The 25,476-nt window shown below is 34.0% G+C and overlaps 1 protein-coding gene across 1 annotated transcript; it reads left to right on the top strand.

The window, feature by feature from the left end:
* Positions 1–21,530: 21,530 nt before the first annotated feature.
* On the top strand, positions 21,531–22,667 carry LOC134686450 (uncharacterized protein K02A2.6-like). Its single transcript, XM_063546114.1, has one exon. It carries the CDS (start codon positions 21,531–21,533, stop codon positions 22,665–22,667), a length of 1,137 nt encoding a protein of 378 aa, XP_063402184.1.
* The last annotated feature ends 2,809 nt before the right edge of the window (positions 22,668–25,476 follow it).

The following is a 25,476-nucleotide window of genomic DNA, read 5'->3' as shown; positions in this document are numbered from 1 at the left end:
AGGAATTTCACAATCTTCCCTTTTGACAGGAATAAGTATATGTTTGTGTTCGCTGAGAGACAGATGTAGGGAAAAATGAACTTCAATTTTACAATACCGACTTTCGTTGTATCCTTTTGAAAATACAAGAACCGTTTTAACGGAGCGTTTAATATAATCTTTAATGTTTTGAATTATTTCTTTTCCCGGGAGAAAATCAAGTTCATGATCACAGCATTTAAATCCTCTGCTTTCTAACTCCGTAATAACATTTCTTGTCCAATTTCAATCTTCTTCGATATTTCTATACGAGAAAAACACATGATAATCCTTTCCATCCGGGAGAGGTGGTCCCTCTGGAAGAGGTGAAGGTATTTGTTGATTACAGGTAATCACAGAAGAAGCTGTGCTTCCATATTCCATATTACAACATGAATCTAGGAAAACATAAAAATCGATAACAAATTTGCAACATCATATTTTGTTTTTCGCAATGTTATGTAATAGAAACAACTTACTTGTTTGAAATGTGTAATAAGGTGATTCAACTATTAAGAAATACATATTTATTTTTACTTGGACAAAAATGGAACGTATTTCAAATTATAGTTATAGCAAAATTTTGACTGAGATAAAATGTAATTATATTAAAAGTAATATCGTAAAAAGTATAGTAAACAATTGAACTCCACCGAGAATGTTATCAAAAGAGAGGCGACATATGTCAGAGGAATATTCAAACCCATAGGCAATTGGGAAAAAAGTATAATATATCAATCAAATGATAAAAAGAATTTATGCATATTTTAAAGTAGAAGCCGCAATATAGAAGGACCTATGCATAAACATAAACAAAGCGATACTGTTAAACCCTTGTCCCACTAGACCACGATCGCACCACGCTCACCGCGATCTTGAATAAATTCCGATCGTGGTGAGGTCGCGGTATGAGCGTCATGAAAATGTAAATTCTCGTTGTTTAACGATGTTACTACGCCCTCATTACGCTTCTACAACGATCCCTTTACGATTATACCGCGTTCTCACCGCGCTTATTCTACGACCTCACTACGCTAATCAAGATCTTTCTAGGCTCCTCACGTTCTCACTACGACCATACCACGAGTTATCCGATTGTAACACGATCTTACCACGCTTCTACTGCGATTATAGCACCCTCTTACAACGATTATACTGCGTTCATACCGCGATCTTACTACGTTCTCAGTAATAACGTCAACATCGTGTTCCATATCAATACAGTTCCATTACTTTTATTTCTGCTTAAAACGTAGATTTTTCGGAAACAATACAGTCATGCCATCAAAATCTACTAGAACACGTGGGTGTTGTGGTAGGGGTTGATGTAAAGGCAGAGGGAGCTCTGATAGTAACGAATCCTGATCAAGCAGAGATGTCGGACCAACCAATCCAACCTAAATGACAACATATTGCTGGTCCATAAAGCTTAAATGAATATATTTAAATGAACGATAGCAGAGATGACACAGATGTGTCAATATATATATATAGGAAAATGTGGTATGAGTGCCAACGAGTCAACTCTCCATCTAAGTAACAATTTATAAAAGTAAACCCTTATAGGCCAAGGTATGGCCTTCAACACGGAGCATTGTCCCACACTGAACAGCACGCTATAAAGGGCCCCCAAAACAACTAGTGTAAAACCATTCAATCGAGGAAACCAACGGTCTAATCTATATAAATCACGAGAAGCATGGTTGAGCCGTTAGAGAAAATGGACAAGAGGTCCTAATTACATACAGACAAACAAAACCTGGAGAGATTTCATATATTTTATGAGAAAATGACAATGGGAATTATGGTCGTAGTATGAACGTAGTCAGGTTGTAAGAAGAGCGTGATGAGGACGGCAACTGCCTGCTAGAAGCGTACTATGGTTGTATATAGTCGTAGTAGAAGCGTAGTTGGGTCGCAATGAGAACTTGATGGGCGTAGTGAGGTCGCAATAACGTCGCTGTGAGATCGTAGTTCAGTTTCTCCGAAAAGAATTACGGTTTCTCTACGCTCTCGCTACGATGGTACGGTGACCTTTGTGATCTTACTACGATTTTAGTGCGCTCTCACTTCGCTCTTACTATGACCTGATTTCGACACGACCACACCAAGATTGTTTTAAACATGTTCAAAGTTGGCCACGCTCATCACAATCTTGAAGACCTCACCACGACCGTTATACGACCTTACTGCAATCTACACGATCGTACTACGATCATCGAAATTTGGATTTTTTTTCACAGATCGTAGTGCGATCGTTGCCTAGTAAGACTACGGTATTGCATAAAATAAAGATAACGTAGTTCCAAATATATATACTATTAAAAACAAGTGTGTGTGTACGTTTTGTAAAAATGTCACTTAAATATATGTGAGCCTATAAATTTTACAATGAAAACAAAAGTAAAAGGATATAAAATTCAAAATAGTTCGGATAGGTAAATTAATAAAAATAAAATATCATAGCATACATACACCATATACACCAAAAAAGTGATTTATGTCGAGAAAAACCAGGTCAATGCGTAGATAACGAGGATAAGTGTAAATAGACATACACATTACATTCTTCAGGAGCTGATCTCGAAAAAGTTATTAAAGGTACCAGGATTATATTTGAGTACGCCAGACGCGCGATGAAAGGTGACACGAAGTTTCAGAAAACGGATGATATTCGTGTTACTTTGCATCACATGTTTTGGTATTTGATTTTGTTTTGTATTTATGATTATATAGATATTATATGTTTACAAGACATTATTTTTATTTAGAATAGTGATTTGCATTTTAATGCTGTGTATTTAATACATGTTTGCTTACAATTGGAATCAGTTTCGAGGGGTGACATGGGGTTGGCCAATTCTCAAATCAAATTTTTTGGTTATTTTATTACAATTCCTTCTTTTTTCAATCTAAATCCTAGACTTATTTTTTAACCCCTTTATCCCCAATTCTCAATTTGTCACCCCCTACATCCCGAAAAACGCGTGTCGTCCCTCTCAGTTAGAGTATTTGTATATAGTGATTATGTGATTGCAAATTTAAGATTGTGTTTTATCATATCTTTTCGATGAATATTTCTCTAGATAAGGGACCACTATTTGGACAGAAGAGTTTCAGTTCAACTTGACAGACGAATCCCGCCCATATATATCTATTTATTGAATTGACCTGAATTTGCATGAAATATTTGAAACTGGACGTTATGCAACACGCATCCAATCAACACTTCGGGCATGCCTCTATATTCTACGTCTCTGTTCATACCAACAAACAATTCCATTTGAGTTGCAGAGCTCTTTATATACGGGCAACCCCTTTACTCTTTTGAAATTGAGAAGGCAGGTACAATTAAGATAAAATTGAGAATGGAAATGGGGAATGTGCCAAAGAGACAACAACCCGACCATAGAAAAAACACCACAACAGCAGAAGGTCACCAACAGAATTTCAATGTAGCGAGTAATTCCCGCACCCGGAGGCGAGCTTCAGCTGACCCCTTAACAAATATATACTAGTTCAGTGATAATGAACGCCATACTAATTTCCAAATTGTACACAAGAAACTAAAATTAAAATAATAAAAGACTAACAAAGGCCAGAGGCTCCTGACTTAGGACAGGCGCAAAAATGCGGCGGGGTTAAACATGTTTGTGAAATCTCAATTAAAATTCAGTTCAAGAGAAGCCCGAGTCTGATGTCAGAAGATGCAACCAATGAAAATAAACAAAATGACAATAATACATAAATAACACCAGACTACTAGCAGTTAAGGACTGCTTTCCAACTAAATATCCTGTTGGTTAATACATTGACATGGGAATAAAAGTTTTAAAAAAAAGCTGAAATGTTAACACGCATTTTATGAATTTTCTTATGTCACAACCCGCCATATAGAAGGACTTATGCAGTAACATGCACAAAGTGAGTTTGTCGATTGATATTTACAGAAAGTAAAGATAATATGGTTACAAATATTTACGATTTTGTTACTAGTAAAGACCACAAGCTTATTAAAAGTCAGTGTGTGTGTGTTATGTAAAAGTCATTCAAATATTTTGGCCTATGAAATATAATATCTAATTTACATTTTTGTACTTACATTACTTCCGTATTCTTTGGTTAGCTTCTATATATATCATATATATATAGGCATTTAATATCTATATTATATAAGCCATAAATTTTTGAATTTTCCGGAAATGAATGTGTGGGTAAATATTACAATGAAAACGAAAGTAAAATGAAACAATATTGCAAATACATCGGATAATAAATCTATTTAAAACAAAATTTCATAACATTACTACATTTTGCCATACAGTAATAAATTATTAATGACTAAATAAATCAAGTCAATGGTTCGATAAGTGCAAGTAGACATGTAGACTTACAAATAACAAATAGATAACGTATTCTTCAGGGGCGGATCTAGAAGTTTTGAATGGTTGTTCGTAATTTTAAAAAACTGAATGAATTATGTCGAGCAGATCAAGGTAAAATTTATTTGGCAAATAGGAAAATTTGAACGGAGGAGGTCCATAAAACCTGCCAAAATCAAGCTTTTAACTTACAAAAGTAAATAGATCGTCGGGAAGTATAGATTTTAGGTTCATCATCTAAATTACGTGTTATCAGTTATATTATTCCTTTTATTTGTCTTTGTACATATTTTGATCTTTACTGTTTATTCATATTAGGTAATATCCTTTTGGTATTGCTCGATATTTTGACATCCCGCCATAGTATTATTTTGCTATGGTCATTTGTTGTATTCGGGTCTTCATTTTTGCTTATGTGCTTTTTCCATACTACCGATATACCATTTTGTTTTTCATTGTTGAAATATATGTTTGTTTTCATAGTGATTAAGATATAAAATTAAGATATAAAATGATGTTGACTGCTGTACCACAATGTTTGACATGTTTACCTATTACCTGTTTGTTTTGCCTACACATATACTGCGTCTATATAATGGAATGCTATGTGATTTCCATACAAAAGAAAATTTAAGCAAGATTAAATCAATCATTTTCTATATACATTCCTGTACCACGTCAGGAGTATGACAGTCATTTTTCATTCGTTTGAGCTACTGATTGTACCACTTTTTAAATAAGGGACTTTCCGTAAGAAATTTTCTTTGAAGTTCGGTATTTATTTTGTTACTCTTTTTATTGGAAGTTGAATTAGTAAAATTTATGATTGATTTAATAGACCTAGACACATACGTTTTTATCAGATGTTTCTTTGAACTAACTGTCAGTTAACAATGGGTCCATTTACATCTGTATTGGCTTTTCGTGTGTTTTATATAGATCTGACGAGTAACGCACAGTTTGTACCTATACATGTACAGAAGAAGTGAATGTGGCGAGGGTGGTTTTGTTTTAATTTTAAAATATGCTTTTTTGGGAGATTGTTGAACTTTGTCATTTTTATTGATATACTTGTATAAAAGAGGGACGAAAGATACCAAAGGGACAGTCAAACTCATAAATCCAAAACAAACTGACAACGCCATGGCTAAAAATGAAAAAGACAAACAGAAAAACAATAGTACTAATGACACAACATAGAAAACTAAAGAATAAACAACACGAACCCCACCAAAAACTAGGGGTGCTCTCAGGTGCTCCGAAAGGGTAAGCAGATCCTGCTCCACATGCGGCACCCGTCGTGTTGCTTATGTGATTACAAATCCGGTAAATAGTCTAATTCGGTAGGTCAAATTCATGAAAAGGAAGGGGATTGTAGTTACGACGTAAGGAACATATCCGATATCATTTGTGAAATGGTTATTCCATAACGGTCAACCAACTCGTGATGGCGTCCGTAAAATTTACGAAGGGATGATTTCAACTTTACCATTTGGAACTCTTGGTTAAATAACTTCCTTGTGAGCAGTAACCCTCTATCAAGAAAATCATGATAGGAAATGCAAGCACGGGAATATCGTATCAATTGGGAGATATATACCCCGTATGCAGGTGCTGCTGGAATGTTGCTACTTACATGTAGAAATGGAAAGTTCACAATTGGACAGCTGAAATCATCTCTTTTGTCGTAAAGTTTTGTCTTCAACAGGTGCATAGTGTTTCCGGATTACTCCTCCTTCAGTTTAAATGTAAGGCAGCTTTCGCTGCCGACGATTTGTGCATAAAGTTATAAAGTGGCATTGTTTCAGTCATAATTATAATTTGTCTTTTTTCTGTCTAGGAGTTTAATCTATTATAATTTATAATTTTGTTCGATTTACATTGAAAAAAACTCAAAAATGAGTTTAAAATGGAAAGAAAAATAGATCGAATACTGAAATGGCCGGATGCGCAGATTGCCACTTTTACAATTAAAGATAATGGTCTTTGATATAAAAAACAAAAAGAAGATATATTGAAATATAAAAATATTTATCGTAAAAACATGATTTTGTTTTAAAAAACTCCCTAATAGAAAACACTTCTAAAGATGGTTACAATTTATGCTTCTTATAAAATTATTTAAATTTAAACGGATTGTTAGCAAACATAATGAGTTTATACATACTATTTCATAAAATTTGCCCAAAAATTACCCCAGTTCGGAATAAAAAGAATAAATTTATCAAACAATTCTTTAATACCAGGTGAACAACTTCAACAAATGTGAATTTTTCCTGTGAAGATACAGAGATCTTGGTTAAAACCTGTAGGAGGTGTTATATAATTTAGGTATATAAAAAAGAAGATGTGGTATGATTGCCAATGAGACAACTATCCACAAAAGACCAAAATGATACAGACATTTACAACAATAGGTCACCGTACGTCCTTCAACAATGAGCAAAACCCATACCTTATTGTCAGCTATAAAAGACCCTGATAAGACAATGTAAAAAATTCATACGAGAAAACAAACGGCCTTCTTTATGTAAAAAAATGAACAAAAAACAAATATGTAAGACATAAACAAACGACAACTGCTGTATTACAGGCTCCTAAATTGGGACAGGCATATACATAAGTGATGTGTCGGGGTTAAAAAATTTAGCGGGATCCCAACCCTCCCCTAGCCTTGGACAGTGGTATAACAGTACAACATAAGAACAAACTATAAAAATTAGTTGAAAAAGGCTTAACCCATCAGATGGACAAACCTACAAGTGGACGTGGTCGGGCACTTATACATCCCGACACATAAAGACAAAATGAAGAGATTATACAGTACTCGCAGTTATCTGACAGCTAGTTCAAAGCCACTAACAATTGATAAAAAAATCATGCATCTAAGACTAAACTATCAACCCGTACACATCCAACATCCAATGAATTTAGTGTAAAGACGTCATAAACAGCCTAAGAAAAACATGACCTTGTGCAATGCAAAGTTACAGGTATCGACAGATTGTAGATAACATACACTACAAAAGTCAAAAAGTCTGAAAAGACCAGTTTTTGTCTTGATTTGCGTGAACTTGTACTCGACATTCTCCAAAAGTGTGACTTGTGTCTTAATTCTTCTTGACAAATTTTCATTTATATCAAATTTGTATGAAATTTACTCGACATATTCTTGACATTCTGAATGTGGTCTTAAAATTTCTTGACAAATTCTTGACATTTAAATACTGTCTTGAAATTTCTCAACATATTCTCGACATTCTTATTTTTTCTCAGTATGGCTTGACATATTCTGAACATTTTAAATTTTGTCTTAAATTTACTTGACAGTTCTGAGTTTTAAAAATTACCAATATTCATGATACATGTATAACTTTAATCTTTATTTCTCTTTACATAATATACTTTTGTTTTAAGTTACACTACTTACAATGTACAAAAAATATAAAAGTTAGGCATGTAAAATAATTGAAAATTTGGGTATCTAAGTAGTTTTACAAATGCAAATATGGCTATGAAATCTAGTGTATGTGTTGATATAAAAAAAAATGTTGGTTTAAAAAAAAAAATCTAATTTTGATTCCTTAAGCTTATTTATTAAATGATTAAACCAATCATTCTGTATACATATTTCATTCTACATTCATAATATTCAATGTTAATATGGTAAATAATTATTGTACACAAATGTAATTTATATAAATGGCAAATTATTATTATATACAAAGCAATCATTTAACAGACGAAAATTTGTGTAATGTCATCTGTTGGAATATATAATAAGTATTACACATGGACAGGATTTTCCCATAAAATTAAGGTATTTCACACCCAAAATACACGCAACTGTCAAATAGAAATACGGATTTACCTGTAAGCAGCCATACAACTTATTAGTTGCCCATTCCAAAGATTAAAAGAAAATTATAATAGAAATCATTGGTCTTATGAAGTGGATCTCAAACAGACATGCACAATATAGATCTAAACATTTTTTTCTTTTCAGGAAGGAGTTATCACAATATTTTTTGATAAAAAATTATAAAATTCAACACTCAACTTTAAATAAAAAATGTTTTTTGGTTGTTCAAAAAAATAAATAAGGTTTTTGAATCAAGATGAGAACAAATTCTTTGACCTACACGGAAGCCCCCCCCCCCCCCTCTTTTTTTTAGCAACTCAAACCCAAAAGAAGCATTGTGGGGTCCAAAAGAGACACATGCATTCATGTCCAGTGCACGATGATTAATAAATATTGTAAACATCGCAACATCTACAATGCTAACACGATATTGTGTCAACATTGTTTACATTGTTTGAACCCTTATATATTGTTTACATCGTTGACATCGTTAACATCGCGATGTATACAATCTAGAAAATAAATTGTGTTAACATTGTTCACATCGCGATGTATACAATGTTAACACGATGTTGTGATAACATCGTATACATTGTTTCAACCCTTATATATTGTTTACTATGGAAGCTTATAATAGTCACGAGTTGAACAGTTCTCAGCTCAACTTGTTGACATAAATAAGTGGTAAAGTTGCATTATATCCAACCTTGTGTACTTGGTAGTGTGTACTTGTTTAGTTATTTTCTAAACTTTCCGACTTTCAGAAAGTGTACTTGTTAACTTCTTCTGAACAAGTTGACTTTGACAAAGTGAACAAAAAGTATAGACTCTCCTTGTGTGCATGGTCTTTGTTCACTTATACCATACAACTAGTGTGCTAGTAGCATTGCAACATATCTTGATATTTTTTTTTGTGTACTTGTTTAGTTGTTTTCTTAACTTTCCGACTTTCAGAAAGTGCACTTGTTAACTTCTTCTGAACAAGTTTATATCAACAAAGTGAACAAAATATTTATTCTCATCTTGTGGTGTTATTTTTGTTCACTTTCCTTGCTTAGAAGGTTTTCTTGTCGAGTTGTTTCTCACCTTTCTCATTTACTGAAAGTATACTTGTATTGTTTGTATCTAACTAAGTATACTTTTCACAAACGCACTTGCTTTGGAAATGTTGCAAGTTTACTTGTTGAAAGTCAACTTGGTCTGAAATCTGTCGGCAGGGCTTGATACTTTAACCACGTGGTCTCAGTGGATATTTTGCGTATAACTCTATCCTGTCTTGAAGCATGGCAAATAATTAAATTTAAAATTTCAGGCAATAACTTAATGCCTAGGCGTTAGCCTATTGCCTAGTATATGTAAACAAGTCTAAATTGAAGACAACGTTCAAACCTACGAGGACGTTGAATAAAAACTTTCACTTTTTATACGTATGCATGCAAAACATATTTTTAGAGGGTCTAAATACAAAACAAACAATACTTTCCAAAAGACTAAACAGTGAAAGTATATATTTTAACAAAATGCAATGCCCGTGAAGTTTTTAGTAGCTAAAACATTCTATATGGAAATATGAACCAAATAAATAATTAAATATATATATATATATATACAACTTATCTAAACATCAACCCAACAATGTTAGATCTGTAAATTTGCTTTCGCAAATTTTTGGTTCTTCCCTCGCCGGGATTCGAACCCATGCTACTGTGATATCGTGTCACCAAATCGCCTGCACTGCAGCCGTCCCGCTAGACCACACGACCACCTGGGCTCTCAAAAAAAGAGCTTTCGCTGGTCATGTGTTACCTTTCCACGTCGGTTTTAATCTAGCGGCGTACTACAGTACATGATATATAAGGCATGAAGATGTTATTGTTACAGATCAGCTAAATATATATATATATATGCATCTAAACGTTTTCCGTAGAATGGAGGAGCTCCGAGTAGAATGATCAAAAATGTCAAATAACCACCGAAAACCCAATCATTGCTACCAGAATTTTCACATGTACCTTTTTTGATATTTAGTTTTGCTTGTTTGAAAGTCTACAGCCATTGTCTTAGTAGAAATCAAAATATGTTCATTTTCTCTTCACTGTAAACAATTAAGCATTTGCAGGTGCAATACTGATATCGGTAACAGGATAGACTTTATATATCGTGATATATCAGAAACGTACGTTCTTGTTACCAACGAAATAAAGAGAAAAGTAAACTAACTTATGAAGGATTTACTTGATGTTGGGTTGATTTGAAAGTGTAAAAAATGCCGAACAATTTAAATTGCTATCTTAGACTTGCATTTATGATTAGTGGTGGTAATTTGTACAACCTTTGAAAACCAATTTTTAGAGGCATTTTTCAGTACAACCTAGAAAATTGGCAAATAATCTATTATTTTACAGAATGAAAATATATATAGAATAGTTATCAAAGGTACCAGGATTTAAATTTAGTACGCCAGACGCGCGTTTCGTCTACATAAGACTCACCAGTGACGCTCAAATCAAAAATAATTATAAACCCAAACAAGTACAAAGTTGAAGAGCATCGAGGATTCAAAATTCCACAAAGTTGTAGAAGTTTATTCTCTTTAAAACCATCTAATTGGCTACGTAAAACAAGCTTAACATTTTATCTAAATTACCCAAAATTTCTTTTGAAAATGGTAACAGGATAGACAAAATATTGTACCACCGATCAAAAAATGTTTGAAGATATTCTTGTATGACATCATTTAGATAACATTTTTTAATATGTTCTTAAAGTACTGTTTGTTTTGATTTGCTTATGTAGAGGGTTGTTTGAATAAGTAACTTTTAATAAATTTTTCATTTTCAAAATTCGACATTTTTTGAAAATGACCCATTTGAAGATTTTTTTACATTTGTACTGTCCTTTTATTTTGTCTTGTATACTTATTGTACGAATTTTGTTTTTGTATCTAATATAGACACTTTGATATAATCTTATTTGGCAAAATGACTGAGTTTGTGCTCATTTTCATTTCAAATACCATAGATGAATATTACAGAACAGTCAAGGAATAACCATCTTCGCTAGCCAAGGGTTACGATCCACTCCCGCCCTCGTGAAGAGAGCGGGAGTGTTCACGAGAGCGGGAGTGGATCGTAATCCTTGGCTAGCGAAGATGAAGAATAACCAATAAAATGCATGATAAATATAATAAAAAGAAGATATGGTATAATTGCCCATTAGACAACTCTCCACAATAAGCAAAACCCATATTTCATAGTCAGCTGTAAAAGGCCCCGAAATGAAACTAGTTTTAAAAAAATCATACAAGAAAAACTAACGGATTAATTTATGTAAAAACTAGATGTGTCAAAGTGACACGAATGGCCCCGTCCCGAAAAGTTGAAAAATCTGCAATTTCAATAACACATGTGGACACAAACATGATTGTAGTCTCACATATCAAAAATCATCTCAAAATCTGGAGGAGTATAGAAAAAAAAAATCCGTATTACTATGATTTTCAATAATTTATCAAAGTCCAAATCCTGTAAATTCAGCAAAACTTAGCAAGGTGGAACGAAACTTAAACTAGATCTGTAACTCATCATGGTTAACTCACATTTAAAAAAAATCAGCCCAATATCTGAAGTCGTTTAGAAAGAAAGTCTGTATAACTGTGATTTTCAACAATTTCTCAAAGTCCAAAGCCTGTAATGTCGGCAAACATTAGTGGAGCGGAACTAATCTTAAACTTGATCTGTAACTCATCATGGTTTATTTACATACCAAAAAATCAGCCCAATATCTGAAGGCGTTTAGAAAAAAATATCCGTATAATGGTTTATTGCGGAATGACGGAATAACGGAATGACGGAATATCGGAATTACGGATTTGGGACATTGGTAAAACTTAATGGTACCGACAACTTCGTTGCGGGGCCATAAAAATAACGAAAAACAAATACAATTATAACAAACGACAACCACTGAATTACAAACTCATGACTTAGGACAGGCACACACATACAGAACGTGGTTTGGTTAAACATGTGAACGGGATCAGTAGTGTTAGGGTAAAATTGTGCCTATCAATTGCAGAGGAAAGCTCCGAATGAATGTACAGTGAATGCGCAAGCGTTTGTACAGTCAACTGAAATATTCGACATTGAGAACGGATATAGTTGGATTTCAACTAAGACAATAGCCTTGAAACTTTCAGACAGGTAAGATTATATATATGAAAAGGTACATGTGTTAATTCTGGTAGCAATGATTGGTTTGCCGATGGTTATTTGTCATTTTTCATCGCTGCTCTGTGACAGTTTTGATTATTTTACTAAGAACTCCTCCATTCTACGGAAAACGTTTGGATGCATATATATTTTTATTATTATTCATTTGGTTCATATTTCCATATAGAATGTTAAAGCTAACAAAAACTTAAGCAGAAGCGTTCAGTAGTAACATCAGATTTCATCAAAGTCTTCACCAAACAACTTGTCATTTTTTAAATGTCGGAGCCCCTCTTGACAGTCTCCCGAATGACCAAGATATTAGAAAAGCGTACAGTTCCGTTCCCACACTGTAGATTCTTTTGAAACACAAAAGGACATATGAACGCACATACAATGTAGCTATATGTTATAAGTAGATGCAGACAACTGTAATGATTGCCAATGAGACAACTATCCACCCGAGATCAAACGACGTAGATGTCACAATAAAGCATTCGACAATGAGCAAAACCATACATTTAAGCAAGTTATAAAAGGTGCTACAGAATTAAATACCTAGCCACTTTAACATTTTGTTTTCATAATATTTGATAATTTATAATATGTATTGAATAAGCCTCTGTCACACCTTACCGAATAGCTCGAACGGACGCTTAACGGATAATTGTTTTCAATCCGTTCATGTCCGTTTGACGTCCGTACTTATCCATTAGACGTCCGTCCATATCCGTTGCATGTCCGTTTAGCGTACATTTTATCCGTCCATTCTGTCCGGTGGAAAACTTTGAGCATGTTCAAAACTTCGAACGGACGTCAAACGAATAAAATGTTCGTTGAACGTCTGTTAGGTGTCCGTTTTGTATGGTACTCGTCCGTTTCGTTTCAGTTTTGTATCCGTTACGTGTCCGACGTGTCCATTATACATCCGTAAATTCACCAACGGTTTTCTACACGACGTTTAACGGATAAAACGGACGTTGAACGGGTGAGAAACGGACTCATACCAGACGTATAACGGATAAAACGGACGATGAACGGATCTGAAACGGATAAATGTCAATTTAAAATTTCGCGTCAGAAATGTCAATTGTTGGTATGTCAGACTGTTAAGGTTCATGACTTCTTTTTATTCATAATCGATCTTAGAGTAAAGGCACGTCTACACAATCAAGCAGCTCTTATTCAGGCAAGACACTGCCCTTTGGTGGAATTTTGAAGACCAAACCAAAACCAGTAACACAGAAACATTTTGAATATTTATGCGGTTTACATGTACTATTATAGTCGCCTTTGATTTTTCCGTAAATCTATTTCATTCGTTTAAACCGGTACGCTTCTGTTAGGTGTCCGTTTTATGCGGTACTCGTCCGTTGGATGTACGTTCGACATCCGTACGTATATAATAGTTGAAGAACTGTGTTTTTTCTTGTTCAAAGAAAAAAATCTCAACACTGAATTGTGACTTTTTGTCTAACATTTTGTCCGACATTCGTACTATCATTGGTCTTGGATGGAGAGTTGTCTCATTGGCAATGTGCCATATCTTATTTTAAAATGGGTATACTGTCACTTGAATTTCTATCCAAAAATGACTATACATATATACATACATATATATGTGTGTTCATCCTATTTCGACCCCAAATTAAATTACAATGCCTTCCAGCTATTACCGTTTTCATTCCTAAAATCACTGAAGAGACATTATTTGTCGAAATCCCGATACGGTGTACCAAACTTTTGCACATCATATTTGTGGATTTCATAAATATTTTCCGCACGTTATTGTTTTCTGTTTAGTATTAAATTAATTATTTAGATCGTCTTTAATCCATTGGATGATCTGTTTATTTTTCAATAACCATGGCAGTCAGCAGTGTTAAAGAACATAAGTTGTTCGAACTGCTAGTTAAATGCGTTTTGTTAAAATATATTCTTTCACTGTTTAGTCTTTTTGGAAAGTGTTGTTTGTTTTGTATTTAGACCCTCTCCCAAGAAATATGTTTTGCATGCACATGTATAAAGAGAGTTTTTATCCAACACCCTCGTAGGTTTGAACGTTGTCTTCAACATAGACTTGTTTGCATATCCTAGGCTAACGCCTAGGCATTAAGTTATTGAGACCACGTGGATAAAGCATCAAGCCCTGTCGACAGATTTCAGACCAAGTTGACTTTCAACAAGTAAACTTGCAACATTTCCAAAGCAAGTGTATTTGTGAAAAGTACACTTAGTTAGATACAAACAATACAAGTATACTTTCAGTAAATGAGAAAGATGAGAAACAACTCGACAAGTAAACCTTCTTAGCAAGGAAAGTGAACAACAACAACACCACAAGATGAGAATAAATATTTTGTTCACTTTGTTGATATAGACTTGTTTAGAAGAAGTTAACAATTGCACTTTCGGAAAGTCGGAAAGTTTAGAAAACAACTAAACAAGTACACAAAATGAAGTATACAAGATGTGTTGCAATGCTACTATCAGACTAGTTGTATGTTACAAGTGAACAAATACCATGTACACAAGGCGAGTCTATACTTTTTATTCACTTTGTCAAGGTCAACTTGTTCAAAAGAAGTTAACAAGTATACTTTCTGAAATTCGGAAAGTTTAGAAAATAACTAAACAAGTACACACTATCAAGTTCACAAGGTTGGATATAATGCAACTTTACCACTTAATTATGTCAACAAGTTGAGCTGAGAACTGATCAACTCGTGACTATTATAAGCTTCCATACTTGTACCATACAAATAGTGTGATAGTAGCATTGCAACACTTCTTGTATACTTTATTTTGTGTACTTGTTTAGTTGTTTTCTAAACTTTCCGACTTTCCGAACGTGCACTTATTAACTTCTTCTGAACAAGTTTATATTAACAAAGTGAACAAAATGTTCATTCTCATCTTGTAGTGTTGTTTTTATTCACTTTCCTTGCTAATAATGTTTACATGTCGAGTCGTTTCTCACCTTTCCTTTCTCATTTACTGAAAGTATACTTGTATTGTTTGTATTTAACTAAGTGAACTTTTCACAAATACACTTGCTTTGGAAATATTTTGCAAGTTTACTTGTTGAAAGTCAACTTGGTCTGAAATCTTATGTTTGGGGTTGAAACGTTAACCACGTGGTCTCAGTGGATAATTTGCGTACGAGCTTTTTCCATCAGTAAATATAGCTTGTAATAAACAGACATCTCATTTGCAATTTTACCACATCTTCATATTTTAATATCATGTTAATTGATCTATACATGTCTTTTTTTGTTCCGTGAATAACTACCACGAATTCCTTCCGACCAAGAAAGAATACCCCGATCCCGTTATAAATCATTCTTTGTTGTATTGATCAAATACGTATATATTTAAAAAAAATGCTAGTAAATTATTATAATTTATGTTAACTTCAAATATGCTTGACCTTCCAGAACCTCTAGTCACCTTTTCGGTATCTAATATATAAATATTTAGTTTGTATTATTCTCATTTAATGATATATTTACATTTGTACTGTCCTTTTATTTTGTCTTGTATACTTATTGTACGAATTTTGTTTTTGTACCTAATATAGACACCTTGATATAATCTTGGTTGGCAAAATGACTGAGTTTATGCTCATTTTCATTTCAAATACCATAGATGAATATTACAGAACAGTCAAGGAATAACCAATGAAATGCATGATAGATATAAAAAAAGAAGTTATGTTATGATTGCTACAGGGAGATAACTCTGTAAAGTCAGCTAAGCGTTTTAATTATGTTGTGTTGTAAAAAGGATATCAAGCTTCTCAATGATGAAAATTTGTGTTTGTCAAACTGCTATATAACCAGTGTAATTTTTCTGACAAAACGGTTGGTTTAAAATTTTTGAAACTTTTATATTTTTGTACAAGAATCGAAGTAAGTACTTTGACAAAATTTTATGAAAATTTAACGAGCCAAATTAATTATAGTGAAAGTGTTTGGTACCACCTTAACAACTATAGGTCACCGTAGGCCTTCAACAATAAGCAAAGCCCATATTTCATAGTCAGCTGTAAAAGGCCCCGAAATGAAACTAGTAAAAAAATTAAAATTAGAAAACTAACGGATTAATTCATGTGAAAACAAGAATGCGTTCATAGTACACGGATGCCCCACTCCCATTATCCTTTTCTATGTTCAGTGGACCGTGAAATTGTGATAAAAAATATAATTTGGCATTTAAATTAGAAAAGATCATACCATAGGTTCATGATTTAGGACAGGCACACACATACAGAATTTGGCTGGGTTAAACATGTGAACGGGATCCCAACCCTCTCCTAACCTTAGACAGTGGTGTTAAAGTAAAAGTGGGCCTATCAATTGAACAGGAAATCTCCAAGTGATTGTACAGTGAATGCGCAAGCGATTGTACAGACAACTTAAATATCCGACATTAAGAAAACGGATATAGTTGGATTTCTACGAAGACAATGGCTTTGAAACCTGAAGACAGGTAAGACTATATATATCTGAAAAAGTACATGTGTAAATTCTGGTAGCAATGATTGGTTTATCGATGGTTATTTGACATTTTTGATCGCTGCTCTGTGACAGTTTGATTGTTTTACTCAGAGCTCCTCCATTCTACGGAAAACGTTTGGATGCATATATATTTTTTTATTATTATTTATTTTGGTTCATATTTCCATATAGAGTGTTTTAGCTACCATATACTTGAAGCAGAAACGTTAAATAGTAACATTAGATTTCATCAAAGTTTTCGTCAAGCAACTTGTTATTTTTCAAATGTCGGAGCCCCGCTTGACAGTCTCTCGAATGACCAAGATATTAGAAAAGCGTACAGTTCCGTTCCCACAATGTAGTTTCTTTTGAAACACAAAAGGACATATGAACGCAGATATAATGTAACAATATGTTATAAGTAGATGCAGCCAACTGTAATGATCCATCCGATATCAAACGACGTAGATGTCAACATAAAGCCTTCGACAATAAGCAAAACCATACATTTAAAAGCAAGTTATAAAAGGTGCGAGAGAATTAAATACCAAGCCACTTTAACATTTTGTTTTCATAATATTTGATAATTTATAATATTTATTGAATACATTTTAATAACTACATGTAAGTTGCTTTATATATAATAGTTCAAGAACATTTTTTGTTTTCTTGTTCAAAGAAAAATATCTCAACACTGAATTGTGACTTTTTGCCTAACTTTTTGTCCTACATTCGTACTATCGTGGGTCTTGGATGGAGAGTTGTCTAATTGGCAATGTGCCACATCTTATTTTAAAATGGGTATACTGTCACCTGAATTTCTATTCAAAAATGACAACACATATATATATGTTCATCCTATTTCGATTCCCAATTAAATCAAATGGCCTTCCAATTACCGTTTGATTCCTGACATCACTAAAGATACATTATTTGTCGAAATCCGGATATGGCGTACCAAACTTTTGCACATTATATATTTGCGGAATATACTATATTTTCCGCACGTTATTGTTTTCTGTTTGGTTTTGTATTAATTATCAAGATCGACTTCCATTGGATGATCTGTTTATTTTGCAATAACCATGGCAGTCAGCAGTGTTAAAGAGCATGAGTTGTTCGAACTGCTTGACAAATGCGTTTTGTTAAAATATATTCTTTCAATGTTTAGTCTTTTGGAACGTCTTGTTTGTTCTGTATATAGACCCTCTCCCAAGACATATGTTTTGCATGCACACGGCTTAAACTGAGAGTTATTATCCAACGCACTCGTAGATTTGTTCAGACTTGTTCAGACTTGTTTACATATCCTATGCAATAGGCTAACGCCTATGCATTAAGTTATTGCCTGAAATTTTAAAATCTAATTATTTGCCATGCTTCCAGACAGAATATAGTTGTACGCAAATGTTATATCCGTCATTGACTTCTTATTTAGTTACGCCACGCGTATGAATATGTTATTGTTAATTACACACATACTTGATTAAAGTAGTTCCTAAATGTAAACAATGGTTGCTTGATGCTTTACATCTCCCCCTCGGCCAATACGTAACAACTGGCGACGAGAACGAACCACAGCAACAATGAACATTACACAATATGAAACAAACGTATAGACATTGGTAAAATCGAAGCAAACACTGAACATTTGCATGAAAATAGCTAAATACCGAATTGATAAGCCCGATTCTTTGTTCGACTCCACGTGTGTTCCAAACAAAGGAATCTGCGGTACATCACATACATCATGGCAGCATTTGGTTTGATAGGGAAAATTGACCCATTTGATGAAACAATTGAACCCTGGGACTCGTATGTTGAACGATTAGACCAATATTTTGTCGCAAATGAAATCGACGGAAACAAAAAGGTTCCTGCCCTACTTTGCCTGATAGGGGGGAAACTATACTCGTTGTTGAGGGACTTAACATTTCCGGACAAACCATCAGAGAAAACATTCGACGTATTAGTTAAGCTATTAAAGGATCATTTAGCTCCCAAACCGCTACAAGCATCAGAACGATTCAGATTTGATAAAAGGGACCAAAAAGAGGGGGAATCAATACAAGATTATGTTGCACAATTACGAAAACTCTCACTGCATTGTGGTTTTAATGCAGACCTCAAAGAAAAGTTAAGAGACAGGATAGTTTGTGGCCTTAAAAACCCGAACATTCAGAAAAGGTTATTGTCAGAAAAAGACTTGACATATGATAAAGCAGTAGATATTGGTGTGGCTATGGAGACCGCATCCAAAGATGCAACCGAATTACAAGCAAAACATAGAACTGAGGGGGTAAACAAAATGAGTGCAAGAAAATCTAAATTTCAACCACAGCATAACAAAGGGAACTCTCGCTGTTACAGGTGTAACAACACAGGACACTCACCTTTCGATTGCAAATTCAAGAACGCAATCTGTCACAACTGTAACAAAACAGGCCACATAAAGAAAGCCTGCATGTCAAAATCTAATAAGAAACCTCAATCAAGAAAATTTGAAAACAAGAAATCCGTACATGCTTTAGAGGAAGATTATGATAGTGATAACTGTATCGCTAGTCTAGAAACATTTGAAATTAATAACGGTAAATCGTCAAAAGATGTCATGTGGTTAAAACCTACGGTTGAAGGAGTAACGCTTAAAATGGAGCTCGACACTGGATCAGCAGTATCGGTCATATCACAGGCAGATTTTTCAAAGAGGCTAGGTCATGTTAAACTAGTCGAAGCTACAATTACATTACAAACTTACTCAGGAGAAAGTATAAAACCTTTAGGGTGTGCAAATGTTAAAGTCCATTATAAAGGAGAAACAAATGTGTTGCCACTATATGTAGTACCTAAAGGAGGACCGCCTTTGTTCGGAAGGGAATGGCTAAAGCATATTAAACTTGACTGGAATGAAATTAGGGAGGTTCATGGTATAAATCAAAAGAAAACAGGGGAAGTAATCAAAGATTTACAAAATAAATACAAAGATGTATTTAAAGATGAACTAGGAACAATAAAGGGAATAAAAGCCAAATTGTCTCTAAAAGACAACAGCAGTCCAAAGTATATTAAAGCTAGAACTGTGCCGTTTTCTTTGCGTGCAAAAGTAGAAGCTGAATTGGACAGATTAGAAAAAGAAGGAACATTGAATAAAGTTCAACACAGTAAATGGGCTACACCTATAGTTCCAGTAATAAAGAAAAATGGAAATGTAAGAATATGTGGAGATTTCAAGGTTACGTTAAATCCCATGTTAAATGTTGATCAATACCCGCTTCCAAAAATTGATGACATGTTTGCAAATTTGAATAGAGGAATACAATTTACAAATATGGACTTAAAGCAAGCCTATTTACAACTTGAAGTAGATGAAGACTGTAAAGACTTACTAACTATAAACACTCACCGTGGACTATACCGCTATAACCGTATGGCGTTTGGAATTGCATCAGCTCCTGCAATATGGCAGAGAACTATTGAACAAATATTAAATGGAATTCCTGGAACTCAATGTTTATTGGATGACATGATAATTACAGGATCGACAGACGAAGAACATTTGCACAATTTAGAGTCTGTACTGAAAAGACTAAGTCAGTATGGACTAAAGGCTAATATAGACAAATGTGAATTTTTTAAGGACAGTGTAACATTTTGTGGACATGTTATCGACAAACATGGACTCCACAAAACACCAGACAAAATTGAAGCAATAAGGAACGCTCCAGCACCGGAAAATGTGTCTCAGCTTAAGTCTATTTTAGGATTGATAAATTACTATGCCAAGTTTTTACCAGACCTATCAGCGACGTTAAGTCCTCTACATAATCTTCTGCGTAAAGATATAACATGGAGGTGGACAAAGGAATGCCAAGAGGCGTTCGACAAGGTGAAAGACTTAGTCACCTCAGATATGATATTGACACATTTTAATCCAGAGTTACCTGTCACTCTAGCATGTGACGCATCACCTTATGGTTTGGGTGCCGTCATATCTCATCGATATCCAAATGGATCAGACAGACCGATAGCTTTCGCCTCTAGATCACTAGCACCAGCAGAGAAAAATTATTCGCAAATAGACAAGGAAGCGTTAGGAATAATTTGGGGAATTAAGAAATTCCATTCCTACCTATACGGGCGAAAATTCAAATTGATCACAGACCATCAGCCATTAATATATATATTCAACCCTCAGAAAGGAGTATCAGTTACAGCGTCAGCTCGTTTGCAAAGATATTCACTTTTCTTGTCAGGATATGAATATGAGATCGAATTCCGAGGAACTGCTAAACATGCAAACGCAGACTCGTTATCTAGACTTCCACTAAAAAGTACTGAAGTAGACACTTCGTTGAAAATGGTGGAATCTTTCCATATTGCTCAAATGGAAGCAATTCCCGTTTCGAACAAACAAGTTCAGCAGGAAACAAGAAATGACCGTGTTTTGGGACTTATAACTACCTTCACACAGGATGGCTGGAACAATATTCACAAAGATGGTGAATATGCGCCATATTATTCTAGGTGAAATGAACTGACAGTACATCAAGGATGCCTTATGTGGGGCGTAAGAGTGATAATTCCTAATAAACTTCGTAGTCAGGTATTAGGACAGATCCATGAAGGACATCTTGGTGTCGTTAAAATGAAAGCATTGGCCCGAAGTTTTGTATGGTGGCCAGGAATCGACCAGGATATTGAAAAGTTGGCAAAAGCCTGTAATGGATGTCAACTAAATCAAAACTCCCCGAAAGGAGCACCGCTTAATGCGTGGGAATGGCCAAGCAAGCCATGGGACAGAGTTCATATTGATTTTGCAGGACCATTTTTAGGGTATATGTTTCTTATCATGGTTGACGCACATTCAAAGTGGCCAGAAGTAATAAAAATGAAAAACATTACATCAGAAAGTACAATCAATGTTTTGCGAACAATCTTCTCAAGGAACGGAATACCATCACGTATTGTGAGTGACAATGGACCACAATTTACATCACAGGAATTTGAAAATTTCATGCAATTAAATGGTATTAAACACATCAGAAGTGCGCCATATCATCCATCGACAAATGGTTTAGCAGAACGTTTTGTGCAAACTTTTAAGCAAGCTATGAAATCTAGTTCAAATGATTCAGGAACCGTTTCGAAAAAACTAGCACAGTTTTTGTTAGCATACCGCAGCACTAAACACAGTACAACGAATGAAACTCCAGCAAAACTTATGATTGGAAGAGATTTGAAAACAAGGATGAATCTTTTAAGACCGAACATTGAAAACCAAGTTCAAACTAAACAGGAGGAAATGTGTGACCGTAGAAAAACTTACCAACGTGAATTTAATGATGGACAATCAGTTGTAGTCCGTGATTACCGGAACAAAAATAAATGGACACCAGGGACGATATCAACGAAAACTGGACCTGTGTCGTATCAAGTACAAATCGATCCTACAACAATATGGAGAAGACATGCCGATCAAATTATCGATTCAAACATTACTAACACTGAACAATCAATTTCAGAACAAACTACATTGGACAATCATATAAGTAGTGAACATGTCAACCCAACAGAAAATGAACACCGTCCACAAAAATCTGAAGAACACAAATCTAATCAACCAACAACACCAGTAAAGCGTTATCCAACAAGGGAAAGGAAATCCAACAAGTTGAAAGATTTTATATATAATTGACGCACAGTGTTGTGGGCATAATAATCCCACGTGCATCAGTTGAAACCTTTAGGGTTTCCGTATTTTTAGTGTAGTGTTAATTATATCTCGTAGTAAACGTAGTTAGTGAATTAGTGACTTAGAATAGACAAAACCGAACAGTATTCACATAAGACAGTATTCATTTTATTTTTCATAAGGTGCTATATGAACATTAATTAATACTCAGAACTATTAAAGTTATAATCATAATATCAGACTTTTAAAGATAAAGAAGAACTGTTTTAATTTCTATTTCATTTATATATCTAGTCAATTTTAAAGTATTCACTTGAAAAAACCTAGGGAAGAGAAATGTTATATCCGTCATTGACTTCTTATTTAGTTACGCCACGCGTATGAATATGTTATTGTTAATTACACACATACTTGATTAAAGTAGTTCCTAAATGTAAACAATGGTTGCTTGATGCTTTACATCTCCCCCTCGGCCAATACGTAACAGCAAATATCCACTGAGACCACGTGCTTAAAGTATCAAGCCCTGCCGACAGATTTCAGACCAAAATGACTTTCAACAAGTAAACTTGCAAAATATTTCCAAAGCAAGTGTGTTTGTGAAAATTTCACTTAGTTAGATACAAACAATACAAGTATACTTTCAGTAAATGAGAAAGGTGAGAAACAACTCGACAAGTAAACATTATTAGCAAGGAAAGTGAATAAAAAAGCAAGGAAAGTTAATAAAAATAACACCACAAGATGAGAATAAACATTTTGTTCACTTTGTTAATATAAACTTGTTCAGAAGAAGTTAACAAGTACACTTTCTGAAAGTCGGAAAGTTTAGAAAATAAGTAAACAAATACACACTATCAAGTTCACAAGGTTGAATAAAATGCAACTTTACCACTTATTTATGTCAACAAGTTGAGCTTAGAACTGATCAACTCGTGACTATTATAAGCTTCCATAATATTCAACATAAACACGATGTTGACACGATATTGTCAACATTGCGATGTATACGATGTGAACGATGTAACCACAAAGGTAAAGACTTGGTACACACCATCTATACGATGTTGACGATGTAAAAACGATATTGTCAACATCCCGATGTATACGATGTGAACGATGTAAACAGAAAGGTATAGACTCTATATTCAACATTAACACGATGTTGGCACGATATTGTTAACATCACGATGTATACGATGAGAACGATGTAAACACAAACATTACGTCTTGGTTCACAACATTCATACAATGTTGACAATGTAAAAACGATATTTTCAACATCACGATGTATACGATATGAACGATGTAAACACAAAAGTAAAGACTTGGTTCACAACATCTATACAATGTTGACAAAGTAAAAACGATATTGTCAACATTACGATGTATACGATGTCAACGATGTGAACAGAAAGTTATAGAGTCGATATACAACATGAACACGATGTTGACACGACATTGTTAACATCACGAATATACGATGTGAACAATGTAATCACAAAGGTACAGAACATAAAGATAGGATACAATGTTAATACAATAACGACACTATAAAATTGACATTGCGATGTTGACAATATCGACAAAACATCGTGCACTAGACATACTTCGACACATGGTCACATTTTAAAACTGCCTTCAAGACACCTATTTTAGTAAAGCAAATTTAACTGGCAGTTTTTCGAGTGGCAAAAATCTAAATGCTATTTGTCAGTTACTTCGACTTATATTCCAAGTGAAAAAAATTAATAAAATGTTTAATAAAAATAAATCAAAATTAAACTACATGGGGGAGTATTCAGGGTATTCCAACTTTGGTGCACAAAAAAGGTATTTTACTACACCAAATTTATCCTTCATTGTTCAAAGTGTAGTTTAGCCATACTATAAAGGAGTATATAACAGTAATAGAATGTCATAAACAGTGCAGAATAAATCTGTACACATTTCAGGCGAAATTTATACTGTTGAGAGTGTCAAGACATATTTAAGACGGTCAAGAATGTGTCGAGACATATTCAGACATTATTAAGAATGTCAAGAATATGTCAAGACAGATGGAGTCAAATTTAAGACAGTCAAGAATTGGTCGAGACTAATCAAGACTCTTATTAGATAAAACAGGAAGTGTCGAGAAATTTTAAGACAATGTTCATACTGTCAAGACACTTGTCAAGAAAAATCAAGAAGCTTTATAGACAAATTAATACTGTATCAAGAATTTTTAAAACATATTCCGACAAATAAAGAATGTCGAGTAAAAATTCATGCAAATTTAGACAAAAACTGGTCTTCTCAGACTGTTGTAGTGATACTAGTAATATTTAGTTAGCTTATAATCTACTGTAACAAATACATGTTATATTTCATGGCAGCATAGGGAGGCGTGCGAATAAACAAAAGTAAAAACTCAAATCAAATACGATTAAGAACTGAATTTTTCTATAAATTAATGAATACAGTTAAAGCAATTATGAAATATTTATTGTCAACATATTAAAGATATCAACAACCTTTAAAACAACAGAGCCATTGTCATTTGTCGTGGTGTCCAAAATTCCGCTACAGCTTACATAACCAAAAAAAACCATATTTACTTTTTATATATTGTTCGCCAGATTGCTATTCATGATCCTCGAGATGAGCCAAATATGGTTAGAGATATCAGAACTGTGAGAAATGGTACTAAAACATTTATAGAAATTCACAGAAGAGAGGTCAGCTTTTGTTTTGTAAATTGTAATTTTAAAGTGCATACTTGTTTTCAAGCATTGATCCCTACAATAGAAATTTCAACTGTAATTTTAAT

Source organism: Mytilus trossulus, chromosome 10 (genome assembly GCF_036588685.1).
Source record: "Mytilus trossulus isolate FHL-02 chromosome 10, PNRI_Mtr1.1.1.hap1, whole genome shotgun sequence".
Lineage (NCBI taxonomy): Eukaryota > Metazoa > Mollusca > Bivalvia > Mytilida > Mytilidae > Mytilus > Mytilus trossulus.
This window is presented reverse-complemented; position numbering and strand designations above follow the sequence as displayed.